At 50.9% G+C, this 11,505-nt stretch overlaps 1 protein-coding gene across 2 annotated transcripts in view; it reads right to left on the reverse strand.

The window, feature by feature from the left end:
* The window catches only part of Sirpa (signal regulatory protein alpha), a 37,925-nt gene extending 26,712 nt beyond the window's left edge, over positions 1 to 11,213 (reverse strand). For both annotated transcript variants that reach the window (XM_028754525.1, XM_028754516.1), the window contains exon 1: positions 11,128 to 11,213. In XM_028754525.1, coding sequence (XP_028610358.1) covers positions 11,128 to 11,209 — 82 coding nt within the window. In that variant the 5' untranslated portion in view covers positions 11,210 to 11,213. The remainder of the gene's footprint in view (positions 1 to 11,127) is intronic.
* Positions 11,214 to 11,505: the final 292 nt, after the last annotated feature.

Below are 11,505 nucleotides of genomic sequence, written 5' to 3' on the forward strand. Positions count from 1 at the left end.
CTCCCTAACCCCCACCACAGCAGCAGACACCCTCTCCCTAACCCCCAGCACAGCAGCAGACCACCCTCCTCCTCAGCACAGCAGCAGGCCACCCTTCCCTCAGGTCACTATTGACACCTGTGCTTCATCACTTGCCCTCTGGCACTTTGCAGCAGTTCATTGTCACCGTCAACTTGACTAGATTTAGAATAAACTGCAAGAGCTGGAAAGCAGACCTCCAGGTGTGTGTTTGAGGACATTTCCAGACAGGAATCACCAAGGAGCAAGCCCAACCCTGGATGCGCGTGGCACTACCCCATGTGCTAGGAACTCCAAAGGAAAAGGGGGTGGGTGGTGGACAGAATCAGTCAAGAGCCAGCCTTCCTGTTTTCTGTCAATGTCTCTTCCTCGGTCATACATACCCACTGCCGTGACGCTCTGCCAAGTGCACAGAGCCGAGTGACCATGGACCCATTCTCTGAAACCATTCGCTGAAACAAAGTTTCCTCCTTCTATGTTGCTCTCAGACATTCTGCGATGCAAACTTAATCAACATAACCTTCATTAGTGCTACTGCCCATTCCTTCTGGTGTGACTTGGGAGCTGGGTAGAAAAAGCTCGTGGTGCCAGTACTTGTACAATGAAATACAAAGGGTTGGGGGGTGTGGTAAGAGTGCCTCACAGCATGCTTAAGGCCCTGAATTTAGTGCCCAGCACCACACACACATGTGCCTGAGAAACACATACACACACACCACAGAAACAAGAAGTGAACATGTTAAGTGTACATAAAAGAGCACATATATACACAGAGAGCAGATACATGTGTATATACATAAGTGTGCAGAGCACAAACATCCACACATTTACTGGGTAGATACATAGGGTTCTGGATAGAAACACAGCAGGGTGCCATATAAAATTTGATGTATCTGTGCAAAGACATATTAGTGGACACTACCATGTGTTCAAATGGGAATAGGTAGTGAGCAAGTAATGCATGGTGCTATGAACCACAGGAAGAGATTGTCTGAACTGTGGGTAGTCTGTGGAGGGATGTTTGAGGGTGAAAGTGTGAACAGTGGGAGGGTGTCTACCAAAAGCATATGTGGATCATGTGTGCACAGGCATGTGTGCGCATGTGCATGTGTGGGTGTGGGTGGGCACATGTGCAGGTAAGAGTGTGTGCGTACTGCACATGCTCAGGGAGGCACCTTGGGATCGCTGTTTATGAACATGCTAGGTACCCATGTAATCATGTTTACCAGTGTAGCAGGCTGGGATCATGCCTAGCTCGGATGAAGCTGTGAAATGAGATTCTTCACAGAGTGGGATGGGAGGAGGGAATGGGAAGGGTCTGTCACGAGCATTAGCAACTCCCAGTGGGCAAAGTCTGCACAGTGCTCAGCCTAGGTTCCTGCCCTGGGCAGGAGGTACTAACCTTCTGAGAATACTTGTGCTCTGTGACCAGCAGGGACAGGAGGTTGCTGGTTTGGGATTCTAGAGGGGGCTGCCCCAGTGTACAGTTGCATGGACTCCAAAGTTGGGAGCTTAGGGCTCTGAGAGCTGTGGCTGGTCAGTGGTTTTCCTCCCATGCTCATCTATTCCTGCTTACAAAGCCTCCTCACAGGCAGGGCCTGTCCTAGATGCCACTGGAAAATGAGGAAGATGGGCGTATCCTTCAATAGCTTACTCTAGGGGTGTCCTGGACACAAGCAATGACTATACATCAGTAATAAGTGTAATGAAAGAATGCTGGGGGTGGTCTTGGAAAGGGGCTAAATCCAGGAAGACCCCCTAAAGGTGGCAGCCTCTGAGCCAAGTTGACGGAGTAGGGGTAAAAGCAGGCATCCCAGGAGAAGCCATGTGAGTAAAGATGCAGAGATGAGACAAAGGCCTTGCCATCTGAGACCAGAGCAGAGTCTTTGGGACCCTGGCAAACTGGGATGGGGCTGGTCTGGAGCTGGGTCAACCCAGAACTCTGGAGGATGGCTTCCAGTACACAACTAAGGGGCAGACCATCACTGGACTTTCTGCTGACACCACTGGACAGATCACCGAGTGGACATGTCCAGATGGTGCAGAAGGAGCTGCCACCTACCCTAAAGCATCAGAGTCAGAGACTGGTCAACAGGAAGGGCTTCCAATGTCTCTCCACCGCAGGCATCTCTGAGGACCGGGCACTGTGCCACATCCCTGGTGGCCTCTTTGAGAGGCAGCAAACTCCTAAGGTTCCCAGACAGTGGCGAGCTCTGGCTTGGGGCTAGAGGCCTGTATGTCTTGTCCCCAGAATAGTGATGTGGCTAAGCAGCTTTGCTCATCTGTAAGCAGGGATCCTGTGCTGTTCCTACTCGAAAACACATGCTCACATAGAGTGCTGGAGAGCAGAGGGGAGAACCACATGGCTTCTCATCCCTCCCTCCCAGGCTGCAACACTCCACCCCTTAGCTAATCCTGCTGGCTTAAGTCTCAAGCTATGGATGGCCTCTGCCTTCCTCTCACTCGTCCCACCTGTGGCCTCGCTGTCTCCACCTCATCTTCCACAAATCATGCTCAAGGCAGCCTCTAGGCCTGAATCAGGGGCATCTCCCCTTTGCTCTCTGCTGAGGCCCCCACTACACGGAGACGCAGGATCCTTACAGTGGCCCCAGGATGCCATGTCTTTGCCCTTTTGCAATCAAACCAGATTCTCTGGTCACCACAGAGCCTCTGCATATGCCACACCGCCTGTCCATTTCGCATTCATTATACACCTACATACATGGCTTGCCTGTCTGGTACTTTCCCTGCCACCTGCATGAAACAGTACTCTCCACACTTTGCCCTGTTGATTTTTCTAAGTATCATCTATTACTTAACACATTGTACATTACTTACCATTCTTAGTGTCCGATTCTCTACCCTAGACTCACTTATAAGTACTTTGAGAGCAGGGACTCTGTTTCATTCCTCAGGCTTAGAGTAGTACCTGGCATTTGCTAAAAGTTATGTTTTGGTTTGGATTCTCATCCTTCTACCCATGAGAATCCAGTTAGCATCCTAACCACTGTGGACCTCTGGCTTCTCCTCTGTAAAATGAGGATGGTATTGATTTTAGATTTATGCCACAGATGGAAGGGTCAGCACACTTAAGAAACTTAGCACTGTACCAGGAGAACAAGTGCTCAGTGAAGGCAGGGACTCCCATGTATCTGGTGTTTACAGGCGAAGGAGAGAAGAGATGACTTCAGCTGGGGGGTGCGGTGGAGGGCTACAGAGTCTCTCTGCCTTAACATACATACATACATACATACATACATACATACATACATACACACACACACATGACCACTGTGCAGACTGCACACACAGGGTCTGTGGATGAGCAACAGCTGGGTCAGACAAAACCAGAGCAAAGCACATGCCTTGCCCAGTGGTTTGCCCAGGGGCAGGGGTGAGGGGTAAGGGGACAAGAGACAGAAACTGCAACCACATGTGTAGTGCGAAGGCCCTTTGAACTGTAATGGACCTCTGGGGACCAGAAGTAGCTGAGAGAGGTTGAAGTGACTACTGCCACATTCGCTGGAATGATGTCTCAGCAACCTAAGAGCCTTCTTCCCACCCGGAAGTGAGGGTGGAGGTCAGGAACCCATTGGCCTCCTCCCAACTTCCAGTCCTGACTTGCTCTGAAACAAGCAGCATGCAGCACTGCAAACCTTCCTGGACTATGGACATACTAGACGGCCCCACAAGATGACAGCTGCTGCTACCAGTCTTTCCTCCATACGAGGACCACATGGAGCCCTCAAGCCTGCGAGCTGGCACAACCCTATGCTGGGGCTTCTCTCAAGATGAGGCCTCCTACTCAGGCTTCTGTGTTCTTAGGCCGCCAAAGATATGTATGCATTTCCCTGGCCAGACTAAAGGCCTCTCTACAAGCAACACATACCTATTAAGCATCATCTACCGTGGTTACCACGCACTGAGCCAGCACAAGACGGTCTCCGGATGGGATTTCTCCCCAGCTAAGCTGATGTGATTCACTGATTCCTTTCATAGAGCTTTTCCAGCTCGGCTAGTAGTTCCCTTAACCCTTTCCAGCCTCTTCAGGAGAGAAGAGTGAGAATAGCTTCCAGACTGCAGACGGGGAAACCAGAGCACAGAGCAGGAAAGTAAACATGTGGCCCACTGTCAGGCAGGGATGAGGGCACAGAGGGTGCCAACAAAGCTGGCCAGGGAGCCACCGCTGGAGAAACCTGTGGAAGCCTTCAGTTTACCTTCAGAGGGAAAACTCAGGCTCAGTGGAGGTGGAGACCCTACCTGCCCTTTAGAGCCCCAAAGCACATGATGAGGCTAACACATAACAGAGCCACAGAGATGCCTAAAGATCACCAAAGCTGAACAGATCAGGGCGGGCCTCAAATATGGAGCCTCTGCCTGGACCCAGCAGGACAGAGCCTTCACCACCCAACTCCGGAGTACCACAGGGATAGGGAGAACAAAAACACAGTCCAGGCAGCAGGGTGGTTGCAGGCTCTCCCTCAGCCTTTCTGTCCGTCTTCACTCCTCAACAGATTAACTAACAGAATGCCTAATTCGAAGTCAGACAGGAATGGGATCCGCCTAAGCACATCTGGCCTGGAACACCAAGTTCTTCCCGTACCACACCATCATGGCAGTTTCTGTGAGTTCACTGCCACTGTGGAGTCTGTAGTGGGAGGGTGTGTACCGTGGAATCTAATCCCAAGTTCTAGGGCTACTCAGCTAGACTGACAAGTGCTTCCTGGGATTTCAGCATGTTGGAAGAGATTTGCAGCAGTTGTGGTCTGAGCCCTGGAGGAGGAACTTGGTGGCAGTTGGGGAAACAGTCTTTGCCTGTGTGACATCATCTTTAAACCTTCTCTTTAAAAGGAGGTTTCCCGATTCACAGTATTCCTCTATTCCACTAACATAGATTAACCCACCCACTGTGGGCCAGGTCCTGGGCTAAGTTTCATGAGGCCCAGGTCCCTGTGTCTACCCTCGCACAGACTGTATCCTAGTCAGGGGAGTCAGGGCAGAAAGAATGAAGCAGTAAGCATAGGAAGAACGGCCTGGAGACAACACATGATTTGTTGACTTGCATTTGTTTTTGCTTCCTTGTTAGAATGTCAGCTCCGTAAAAGCAGGGAATGTGCCTATCTTGTTCACAGTTCTATCTCCAGGTACCTGACGCACACAGTAGCCATTCAATCTACTGGCATCTATCAATGTTCAAAAATACTGCACAAATATTTATAATTAAAATGACCCTAATAACGACAGCACAGCAGTCAAGAGTAGACAGACACTGGCTTCTGTTCTACCTTTAATTTTCTCTGGCTGAGTGACTTGGGAAAAGCTCAACATGGTTTTCAGGAGCCTCAGTCTCCTTACCTATAAAATGGGTAAAATGAATACTTTTTGGCTCTCTGTGAGGGTCAGATAACAGTCCAAAGGAAGATATGCAGTCTTAAGCATCCATGAGAAATGGCTGTGACCAATATTCACTAAGCAAGGCTCCTTATGCCAGCTCCTATTATCCAGTTAGACTGAGAAACAAGAATGGCAGAAAGCCCCTCAGTATGAAGGCTTGGGTCATGTATTAGTCCTTCTCATTCTGCACATATCTAAAGTTTCCAAAAGTGGGAGAATATGATTAGACAACATGTGTACTGTGCCAAGGACAGGTACACAGAGCATTCTTTGCGACCTTATGCTTCCATTTCTAGAAGACACTGACGGTTGGCTTAGAGACTGGGCCAGTAGCTCTATAGTTCTGGCCATCACTTATTCTAGCCATGTCCCCCAGCAGTTCACTCCAGTGTCCAATCTCCCCGGACCCCAGCACTGCATGCCCCCAGCTGCTGATCTGATCTGCAGCTTTGGAGACCCAAATGGATGTGACAGGAACCCCTGCTGGCACAGAAGACCAGGCTGTACGTTCTCCACCTTTGCCTCTGCTGTTCCACATCTTCCTGGACCAAAAGCTTGGCAAGCCACTCATCAGGGAAGACCCATCCTGCCAGGGTTCCAGGAAGCCTGAGTGAATAGTTAAACAGCATCAGCCAGAGTAACAGACCCTCTCCAGCATGTGGATGGAAGCGCATCTGGGAAACATCTGTTATCCTCATCTCCTGGAGGATACACTCGTCGATAAAAACTATATAAAAGATGTCCCAAGAGAGCAGGATGCCAAAAGTCCTGGTCTTCAGCCTCTCTGCTTGTCAAGCAAAAGAAGGAGACATCTAAAGTGCAGGCTTTGAAGCTCAGGTTGATTGATCTGGGTGGCCATCCGATGCAGACACCTTGCTGAGCCATCATCTCCTCATTGGTCAAGGGGGTTAGATGATCAGTCATCAATGGTGCATACTCCAGGGTAGCTCTGAGACCCACTAGGATCACACACAGTAGCTCGGAGGCCAGGATTGTGGTGATTATTTTTAGCATTTTCTCACAGAGCTCAGGATCCTGTCAGAACTCTGGCTTTCACAGTAGAAATGTCCAGTCCCATTTAAAAAGTGTCCACACGTATCATAGGAGGCCTGGCATCTTCCTCCGTGGCCTGGCCCGACCTGACTTTGGATCTGGAGACCTGTGCTAAGCCCTCTATCCCACTGCACAGTGAGCAGCTATCTCCCAAGCCCCTCCAGCTTTCCAGGGCTGCAAAGCCACAATTCCAGACGTGTGAGTCCAGAGGGAGACACCTAGAGTCAGGCTGGGTCCACAGCTCATTGGCACTAACAAGGCAATTAGATCGCAGAGCTGGTTTCCTCACAACCTGTCCATCCCCCAGGAGAAAGCTTCAGGGGAAACAAGCTCTCTGAGTCACACTGACATTTAGTTACCCATGGTCCTCGTTTTCTGAGTGCCCACTGTGTGCAGGAGCATGCTAGTTTGGTTGCTTTGCAATAGTATATTCCAGTTCTAGATATGAGCAAGTCAAACGATATAAAACAATGACGGCATGATAGCTATCAGGTACCAGGATGAGCAAGTCACAAAGCATAAGGCAGGGATTGCGTGATAGCTTACAGATACCAGGCATGCTCCAAACATCATCTCAATTTGCATTAATTGACTTACTCCTTGAGAAAGAGCTGTTAATGACATCTCTGGTTTATAGATGAGAAAAAGGAGACCCAGGGAAGTTCAGCAAATTGTTCAAGTAGGTGGCAGAACCAGGCCTGCCTCCCAGGGGGTCCTGGCACTGTTTGTGTATACATGGTGAAGCTAACAGCCAGTGAGGCTGCAGAAGCAGGTCTGAGAGTTAAACACGCAATGCACACAGTCACAAAACAAAGGAGAAGTAATAAGTTGCCTCAGAGAGGAACAGATAAAATCATGGGAGTGGGTCAGAGGAATTAGCTTCCCTGAGCAGGAGGCATGTAAAGGGAACCTGAAGGGATGAGGATTCAGACAAAGGGAAGCAAGGGAGTACAGGAAAGGTCATCGTGGCGGAACAGCAGAAGCAAAAGTAGAGAGATAAGAGGCTAGCTAGGGGCATGGATTTGTCCAAGAGCCAAACTGAGTTAGCTTGCATATTAACGGCTATTGTATAAATCGAATGCCTCTTGTTCTTAACACACTGAAGCAGCTTGGGGGTCTCCAACATAGGATTCCCCAGGACTTCTGGGTGTGTATGAGTGGCCAGCCAGGCTTCAGTCTGCAGTAAAGAAGCCCTGTTACCTCACAGCATATGAACATGTATGCCTGTTAGAAAACATGTAACTGAGGTCTGACGGGGGACACCCAGGCCCTGCAGTTCTTTCTTTCTTTCTTTTTTATTTTTTTATTTTATTTTTTTTAAAGGAAACTTGGTCCAAGGCATCACCGATTTTGAGCTGGGGTGTGACATGGTGACATAGTCAGAGAGCTGTGTCCACAGTCAGGAGTTTGAACATAGTTAAGGAAGGTCTTCTTCCATCAACCCATGATGACAAATAAGAAATAACCTGTCACACGCTGTCACACGCAGGCTCTGCAAGTAGCGAGGTGGTGCGTGTGGGATCCACTCGGCACTTTTAGACTCCCTTCCTTTCGCCCACTGTTCTCCATCTGTTGCAAAGGGCAAGATGCAGGGAGGAACGTTCCAGTGCTAGGGAATCCAGAGCTCACCAGCCCAGATGGGGCCTCTTGTTCAAACCACATCGCTCCCCAGTTTCCCGCTCAGTGGGCTTCGGGGAAACCTGACCAAAAGCTTTGGCTTACAGCAACCTTCCTGTAACTCTTCAGCTAAGCCTCAGGTGGCTCTGCTCACCCCAACAATGTGGGCTGCATACTCCTAAGTCATTCATTCATTCCTCTCACCAGAAGCTGGATCCAGAATTCCAGCTCCCTTACCGCTTACTCCTGGGACAAGGTTTAGACTCAGTTTTCCTCATCTGACCATCGCTAGTAAGAGCCAAATGGCACACTGCTGGTAAATGAGACTGTGAAGACAAAACACCGGGCCTGGAATGCAGCTAGCTACTCAATAACATGGGTTCTTCTCCCTTTCTCAACACACAGTCAGGACTTCTTATGGACTGAATGAGTGCAAGCAAAAAAGAATCAGCTCATGTCCCCATGGGATGGGTACAGGGATAATTAATGGCCACAAATCACTCAGAGAACATCGAGCCTTCAGTGAGCCTTCCAAAAGCCTCTGGACCTTAGACATAGGAACGAACCCCCATCCCACCCCCCTTTTTCCTACGAAAGAGGAAGTGAGATCAGCTGTAGTGCTTAGGAAAGAACAGAGGCACCACTAGCACTGTCTACCCAAGGGTCACAGGGCTCACCGGAGGGGCTCACTGCTCTTCTAAGCTGGAACCTCAACTTCCCTCAGATACATCCTACTAGAGCAAAGAAGTCTATTCCAGGACCAAGGCCCAGCCAGGGCCAGGAAAGCATCCTGTAGATGACTGTGAAGCCTGCCACCATCTCATTTGTTGAGAATAGCAGGGTCAGCCCCTGCACAGGCTGCAAGAACCCACGGTGGTGACTTCACCAGAATCTTTTTAGAATTTTCCTTTGCCATCATTTGTCGAGTGCAATCTTTAGAAACTTCCTCTCCTGCCTCCCAGAGGCAATAATTCACATGACCAGCTCCCTTCACCCAAGCAGTGATCTTGTGAAGCCCAGCAATCACATGACAGCTCCCAGAATGACAGTTCTGCCAGAGACAGCAGTCATTCAATCTAAGATGTCTTTTCTAAGCTGATATTTGGGTTTCTTGTTCAAACAAATCCATTTTCTTAGAAAACTGGACAACTGCTTTCTACCTGTCTGTCCTCCTGTCCTACCTACAACTGCCTTCTACCTTTCTGTCTTTCTGTCCCACCTCTTCTGCTTTGCCGTAAATTCCATGCCCTAGACAAGGGAGGCTGAATCCAATAGGAACTGAAGCACCTCCTGTAGCAAAGACGTGGATTTGATGCTGAGCCCCAGAGGACTATGTGCAGGTTGCCGGGAGGCTGGCGCTCAAAGGCCATTCACCATCTCTTCCTCACAGATCTCAGTCTCACCTCCCAAGACCTACTTACTATGAAGTTAATCTATGCCCCTCCACTGCTCCCACTTTTTCAGATTATTGATGCCGAATGGATTGGAACAGAAGGTCCAATCTTTACCATTTATAGACTGTTTTTATAGGTAAGGGTGGGGAAGGGAGGATAGTTATGCTCTTAAGAAAGGTGCTGTCATCCCCGATTTCTCCCCTCCTCCCACCCCCATCCAGTGCCCAGGAAGGGCAGACTGATAGTTTGAACACTTGTTAACTATTCATTTGCCGGGGACTGAGCAACAGGGCCCTAGTCAGAAAAAGGTCTAGAGCAAACATCTAGATATTAATCTGGGCCCAGCTTTCTGTACTTCAGAGAGATGCCTGTAGATTCCCAAGTCCTAGAGCATGACAGGGTAGGGCTGGAACTTTGGTAAGGCAGGAGGAGGAAGCAGAACAACCTCAGAGCCACTCCCAGGAGAGAGGTAAAATTCATTATTTGGTCCTGAAAGGACCCAAGGGTAACTGAAAACTGTGAATGGGGTGGGAGCACAGGGTGGGAGCACTTGGTGGGGAACACTTGGTAGGGAGTACTTGGTGGGTTCCTGGGTTTCAGGGGCCATTGCAGCCCAGAGAGAACTCCTGGACACCCCATTTTTCCTACTCTGCTGTTCTCTCTCCCCTGAGGCTGACTCTTCCTCCTTCGACACTGCCATCAGGTGCCAAGCTCTAGGCAAATGTTGGTGAGGACGGGTGCTGAGACCATATTTACCTCCCTGCAAAGGGAAGGTTGTACAGAGACCCTTATGTCCATAGCACCAATCCAAGAAGACACTAAATAAGGCTCCCTTCTCTCCCTCCCCAGCTATGGCTTTAGTCTTCATATCCTTCCAGAAGAGACCCAGGATTTTTGCAAAACCCCTTTAAGATGCAGCTCTTCTGAATGGTGACCTCACTCCTTGGCCAACCGGCCTTCAGAGCCCTCCTGCTGGAGACAGCCAGGTGTTTGATGTAGGCCAACAAAGAAGACAAGCTCAGAGCCACAGGTACATGCTGGAACTGCAGGGAGCTACTGGAAGCCTGCCTGAGGAAGGCAGGGGGGTAGCGGGAGGAGACCATCCAGAGAGGGCTGTGCCCACCACAGGTAAATCCACTGTGTCTCCCAAGGGTCTGTGGATTACTCTGGCCTCTCTTCCTGTCTCCACCTCCATACACTAACCCGTCTTGCTCTGGTACGGAGGCGAAAGCTCACTCTTCCCCCATCCCAACAGCAGCGCGCGAGGACCTCTGCCCCGACCCTCTCTCCAATCAAGTCTAGCAAGGGAGCATATGGGGAAGCCAGGCGCCCTACTGCCTAAAGCAATTGCCAGCCTGCTTCCCCAATCAGGTTGGGCAAGGGGTACGGTAAACCAACTCATTCCTATACCCCGCAGCCCAGCGCAGGGCTACCCAGTCACAGTCCACAAGGCAGATCCGGATAAGAAGAGTTCTATCCCGGCTTCTAGCCTAGGCTATGTGACCTTGGGCAAGTGGCTGACCCTCTCTGGGCCTCAATTCTGCATCTGTAACCCCGGCTACAGGGATCTGTCGACATTAGCTGAGCGGCAGTGTGCGGGGCCTGAGCCCGCAGCTTGGGGAGGGTGGCAGTGGGAGCTGAGGGTGCTTACCTGCACAGAAACAGGACGCGGAGAGCAGCAGGCAGAGCAGCAGCGGCCCTAGGCGGCCAGGGGCCGGGCCGGCGGGCTCCATGGGCCGCGGCTGCAGAGCAAGGAGGGAGAGCGGCGGTGAGCGCGCTCGGCAGGCGGGCGGGCGGCGCGGGCGAACGACTAAGGCCCCTCCCCCTCCGCTGCCCCCCAGCGCCACCGCCCGGCGGGGTGATCTGACCCCCTCCCACAGTGAGACGCCGCCGAGCGGGGAGACTCCGGGAGCGTGACGCCGGGCCAGGCCGGCGGGAAAGGGGAGCGGACCCGAGGGAGCCAGGCGCAGAGCCAGAGGCACGGGGGCGGGGGAGCGGATAGCGAGGGAGAAGGAAAGAGGGGGAGAGG

Source organism: Grammomys surdaster, unplaced genomic scaffold, assembly GCF_004785775.1.
Source record: "Grammomys surdaster isolate TR1022 unplaced genomic scaffold, NIH_TR_1.0 129, whole genome shotgun sequence".
Lineage (NCBI taxonomy): Eukaryota > Metazoa > Chordata > Mammalia > Rodentia > Muridae > Grammomys > Grammomys surdaster.